Consider the following 6,050-nt stretch of genomic DNA (forward strand, 5'->3'; position numbering starts at 1 on the left):
TCTGAAAAAGTTTCCAGAGATCAGGCAGCCAACCAGGATATGGAGTTTAATGCTGACTAGGGCATGGACTTTAATGCAGCCCATCCTCTAAGTAGACGAGACCAACATCTATAAATACTTGAAGACCCTCAAGAATTAAGTGTTCAGACAATTAGAAGCTCCATACTCTCTGTAAATTTGTACACTTAGTTTTAGATTGTACAAGTTGTGACGAGGTGTAAAACGATCGAAGAAGCTGAGAATCACCACCACCGCCGGCCAGGAAGTGGAGAAAGTTATTCTTGAGAAAGATACTCTGTCCTCGGCTCTTTAAAGTGATTATACACAACAAGATTAAGCCAAAGAACTACAAGAGATTGTATTCTTTGGCTTAACTCAGTTTCTCTCTTAATATCATTTCCGTTTCATTTTGATTGAATATAGTTCTTTGTAAAGACTCATTGATCCTTTATAAAATTCATATATTTGATCAATACTTTTGCTATTGTTTATCTTCTGTTTATGTTGAAAGCATTAGTACTTCATGAACAATTCTGTTCCTACGCCTAAACCAACTTGACAACTTGGTGAGAGCTTCTTTACTTAGTTGTTCGAAAGAATAGCTAAGCCGCATTAAGTAGAACGCCTAGTATAGCTAGAGATAGACTTACTAGTGTTTCTTGCATTCTAAGTTAGATGCATGCATCCTAGAAATAGGCTTGTATGTTATTCGCATTGAGAAGTGTTAAATGATGTTTAACGCATGAACAGAAAGATAAGCAACCCATCCCATTCCATCCACATTACATCAGTTGTGTGCAATTATCTTTAACCGGCGCGTCCACCTACTTAAATTCCATTTTCACATGATCCTTCATTTTTTTCACTCAACTCTTTTGTATTGTCTTGCACAGGCATAGTATGTTAGTGTAAATAATACATCTTTCACATTTATTTAGGAAACACCTCCTACTGCAAGTACAAGATTAGATTTATACTTGGGTCTAATCTAGGAAAACTTGAACGTTATTATAAGAAGTTGTGTGTCTTCTGTGCATAATATTAACACCCCAAACGCACAGTTATCTAACCGTATCAAGGAAGAACGCAGCACTTAGACTTTATTCTTCCAATCTATTTTACTTTATATACTCCTAAAGCATCTCACGATAGCAGGCGAACAGTCACCCATTTCGTGATGATTAGATCCATCAGCGCATCGAAAGTCCTAACCATAACCGCACAGATCTCCAGCCTGCCGATGGCCGACTTCTCCTTCACTCTGCACTTTTTGGTTCATGTAATCTAGGTGTTCTTTGATGGCGATGCAACAATCTTGCAGCAGGATGGAGAAATCGAAATCGAGGGTAAGAGAGTGGAGGTGGATCTTCCAGTATAAGATGTAGTGGTCAGGGAGGGATGAGGTATGTCGACGATGCTAGGGTACTTGGGGAGAAGCCCATTGTACGGCTCCAGAAGCTTCTCATCTATGACGAAGCTTCTATAGAGGTCTTGTTCATTGGTTTTATCGAAGATTGGGTGAATGGCACCAAGGTTGAAGAAGAGCAAATGAAAATTTAGAAAGGAGAGAGAGAAGTAAGGAGATAAATGAAAGAGGTGAAAAGAAATGGGATAAAGTGAAAGTGTAACCTTGATTTGGGCGGCAACTAAAATAATATTGAAAAACCTGGCGCCTCTTTCTTTTTTGTTTTTTGGGATAATATTCTTTATGCTATAACAAAGAACTATAGAAGGTGTTATTTGTTGTAGTGTAATATAACCGAAAAAGTCATGTGTTCAATCTAATATAACCAAAAAATATTTTACTTCTTTATTTTTTTCAATAATTATATTTTTTATTTCATGTTCTAATAGTTGTATATGAGTTCACTTTGTATATTATGTCCAAGATAATGATAATAAATTTCTTTATTTTGAATACGATAAAAATGTTCTTGTATAATCAAATTCGGCAATCATTTCAATTAAACTTAAAAACTTTCTATTTTTTTTCTTGATAACTCTTTTCATTACTTCCTCCAAATGCTAAATTATTTTTAGCATGATTTTTAACAACAAGAATAATTCGTGTTAATACTTTATTTCAAAAAAAAAAATTCTTTACTAAGTAATTCTTGAACATCTTTGTCAATTGTTTTATTTTTTAACAATCTAATTTATAAATCAACCAAAGCATTCTCATTAGATATGTATCCATTGTTAGTTTCATGACTTTTAAGCTGAGAACTAAGATTTTTCTCAATCATTAACTCCTTCATTAGCCAATTGAACTCTATTAGATTTGGTACCAAGTAACTTACAACAAAAACAATAAATTTTATCAAAATCCTTTGAGTAAATTAGCCCATTTCTATCATATTGTTCACCATTAGATAATTTTTTAGTATAGTGAATATTAGAAAAATTACTAGAATTTTCATCTTTTGGAAAAATTAAATGACTTTCTATAATGAGTCCATTTTCTAACAATAAGTCAATTAATTCAGAATCAATTTTTTCTCATCTTTCTAGATCATATATATTATATTCAGAATGCACCATACATGTCTCATTATCATTACTAATATCATCATTATTTTCTCTTTTTTCATTTTCCTCCTCGCTCTCTAGTTTTTTATTTTTTTTCCATTTAAGTTTATTTTATTACATGCTTCATTTTCAACCATATAATTATCTACTATTTTTGTTTCATCTTTCGATTTGTCTATATCTATCATTTCTTCTATTATTTCATCAGTTTTATTCCTTTTAATTTCAATAATAAATTTATGGAGAGCATTTTTTTTAGATTCAATCAATTTTTCTACTTCTTTTTTTTTCTCGAGTTTCTCATATCCAGTTTCATATTTTCTAGTAAACATATTGATATTATATGTATGAAAACATAAACAAATCTTAGATGTTAAGGTATTGAACAATAAATAATATGAAATAATTCTTTTTAAAAAAAGGTAAAATAATTTGAACGAAAAAAACTTGAAATTTTGAAGTAGTTGGATTGAGTTGAGGAAATGATTTCTGCTCTATCAATTTATAATTAAACTTGGGCTCATGGGGCCACACAGAATATCAATGAAAATATGATAGATGGAGATATTTAGAAAGAGAGAATTCAACTTAAAATAAATCTAATCTATCATACCTAATATATTTATGAGGAGAAGTGGAAGAGTTTTAGTTTTTAAGGGAACAAAATGAAATATGAAAGGTTTTCAACTCTCCCAAAGCTTATGAGAGTTTTGAGGTAATTATATACGAGATTTTGAAAGAAATTTGAAAGGAATCGTGAATAAAAAGATAAAATATTAATAAATTTGAAATTCAGTCAATTAAAATTGTGAGAGTTGATGAGCCTATTCATTATGAATTTTTTTAGTGGTTTGTAGTTTCTATATTAATTATAAGAAGGATTTTATGAAAAGTAAAAAATATATTATTTTATATCTTAAATTTAATTTCATGTCAACATTAAAAATAATTTTTTAACTTTTTAACTTCCATGTCATTATGGATTTAAAGAATTTTTTTAAAATTATTTATTAACTTTTTAACTTCCATGTCAGCATTAAAAATAATTAAAAAAATTGGATGTTACGTATAACAGAGAGAAAAGTAAACCCTAGGGACCGATTTAAACATATTTATCAAAATTTAGGGCCTGAAAAGGTCTATTTCAAAAATTGAGGACAATTCAGGACCAAAATGGTATTTTTTCCAAAAAAATACACACAATTTTATGGATAGTTGTGATTTTCTGAATAATAATAATAATAATAATAATAACAATAATAATACTAATAATAAATAATAATAATAATAATCTCATATTTTCCAACAACTTTGAATTTTGGAATAACTTGGAAAAAATAGTATTTAAAATATTATTGTTAAAATAAAAAAATGAGAATCGATGTTGAAATGAATTCTTAACAAGAAAATATTTTGAATACTATTTTGCCTTCCATTTCATATAAAAATTGAAAAAGAGAGGCCAAATCTAATATAACATCCGAGTGTATTAGAAATCACAAGATGCATGATTTGAATCCTTTACTCTCAATTATATAAAAAAAAAAAAACTAAAAAAAAAAAGTGTTTAAGAAAAAAAATATTAAACCACACCCTAAAAAATATTCGACTTTATAGCTAATCACCATACCACAAAGCATTCATTAAAAAAATATATTTATAAGTAATTAAAAAAAAAAATCCCAACAAACAAAAAAATAGAAAATTTTTTACCATCCAGCAATTCGAATCCGTAATTCTTATAAACAAAAAACACGTTTTTAGAAAACCATTTTTTTCGTTTTCGAAACTCCACGATTGTAAAAACGTTTCTAAAGTTGAAAAAACAGAAAACTCACAAACGGCCCCTTGGTTTCCTAGTTTTACTTTAAAAATGATATAATTTTGAAAATTTATTATTCATATAACATCTTTCACACTAATTATTTTATTCTGAATGTTAAATTTTAGAAAACAAAAAACTAAAACTATACAAGAAGAAAAAGAATTTGGTTTTGAGATGTTGAACAGGAGGTTAAAACGAGGTTGTCCTAGCTAATACCTCGGCAACAATTTCAGTTTCTTTATTAAATCAAACTTCAAATCAATGTGTATAATCTCTCATATTGTTGCACATACTGATATGCATCAATAATTCAACAACAACGCTTAAAGATCCATTTGTGAACAAACTCATCAGTATTAGTACCCATATTTCTCAAGTAAATTCCATCATCTTTAGCGATCCAAACACACGTTCCTTGAGACCCACACCTATCACGGAGCCATCTGTGTCTTCTCTCAGGCCAAAATACTTCAAAAGAGACATACGCATCTGGCCTCTCCACACAGCACCAAAACAAGGTTGTTCTCCAAAAATTCTCCCTAAAGTTCCATTGGAATTCATCTCCATTCTTAAGCATATGGCGATATCCCAAATCATCGTCCTTCGACTGGCAGTGTGCAAGCATCCCAAGGTAGCTTAGCCTGTTTACAATGTGAATGTAATACCTCGACGGCGGTAGCGGAGCTATCACCACCTTCGAATCCTCAGCGCCGACGGCAGCTGCCGTCATGAGCCATAAAACAACCACATTTCTCATCATCATTTTCTTATTAACAAAACTTTTGTTTATCTATCTCTCTGTTGTAATTGATTCTGGACATGAATATATGTGTGAAAAAATATGTATTATAGCACTGGCAAGAAATGGAAAAAATGGATGAAATGTAATGGTATGGTTTTAATTTTTTAAAAGAATTAATCTTTTACCTAATTTTGTGTTATGCATAATTTAACTTTCCTTTTCAATTTGCAAATGATAACATTCCATTAAATACACAGAGTTTATTAACTTATCATGAATGAAATTCATTGAATTGAGAATATTTGATTATAAGCCTAATACGATTGACATAAACTTAAACTATTAACTCCAACGTTTGAGGTTTGATCCCTTTGATCACAGATTGTCCAAAAAAAAATTATATCAATAGATTAAAGAATGTAAAAAATCTTTTTCAAAATTTTAGGCAGTTTAATTAATTCATTGAGCATATGTTTTTCACTCTCAATTCAAATATCATGGGTTTAACATTAGCATTTGGGAGTAGATTAATAATTTTCAGATAAGAGAGATTATCAAAAGCAATATTATATTTAGTGGAAAAAAATGAGTATTAGTCTTTGAATTTTCTACCAAATCAAGAACAATTACACACAGATTTGAAAAGCCAAGAAAGGAAAGAATTAAACCAAAATAAAATAGAAATTAGAATTAATCTTAAAAAATGAAATCAGTGAGGGAGATCTTCAAATGTGAGCAAAATTTAAGGACATCCTTGATTGCATCATTGAGCAAGATTCAAGGAATTAATTTTGGAACTAATTTTCCAAGCTTGAATTTCAACTAATCTGGGATTTTATTATTATTATTATTATTACATACTAATTTGGAATTTCATTGACCAACAGTGAGGACTTGTAATATGTTACTTTTTTTTTCTTTACAAAATAACATTAATGTAGACATATAATAAAA

The 6,050-nt window shown here is 29.5% G+C and overlaps 1 protein-coding gene across 1 annotated transcript; it reads right to left on the reverse strand.

Annotated features, from left to right (window-relative positions):
• Positions 1-4,664: 4,664 nt before the first annotated feature.
• On the reverse strand, positions 4,665-5,084 carry LOC120084694 (S-protein homolog 1-like). The gene has a single exon (XM_039040504.1). The coding sequence runs from the start codon at positions 5,082-5,084 to the stop codon at positions 4,665-4,667; it is 420 nt and encodes a 139-aa protein (XP_038896432.1).
• Positions 5,085-6,050: the final 966 nt, after the last annotated feature.

Source organism: Benincasa hispida, chromosome 9 (genome assembly GCF_009727055.1).
Source record: "Benincasa hispida cultivar B227 chromosome 9, ASM972705v1, whole genome shotgun sequence".
Classification (NCBI taxonomy): Eukaryota; Viridiplantae; Streptophyta; class Magnoliopsida; order Cucurbitales; family Cucurbitaceae; genus Benincasa; species Benincasa hispida.

Excerpts from the sequence above, each read along its gene's own strand:
- LOC120084694 (XM_039040504.1), bottom strand. The coding sequence starts at position 5,084 with ATGACGGCAGCTGCCGTCGGCGCTGAGGATTCGAAGGTGGTGATAGCT.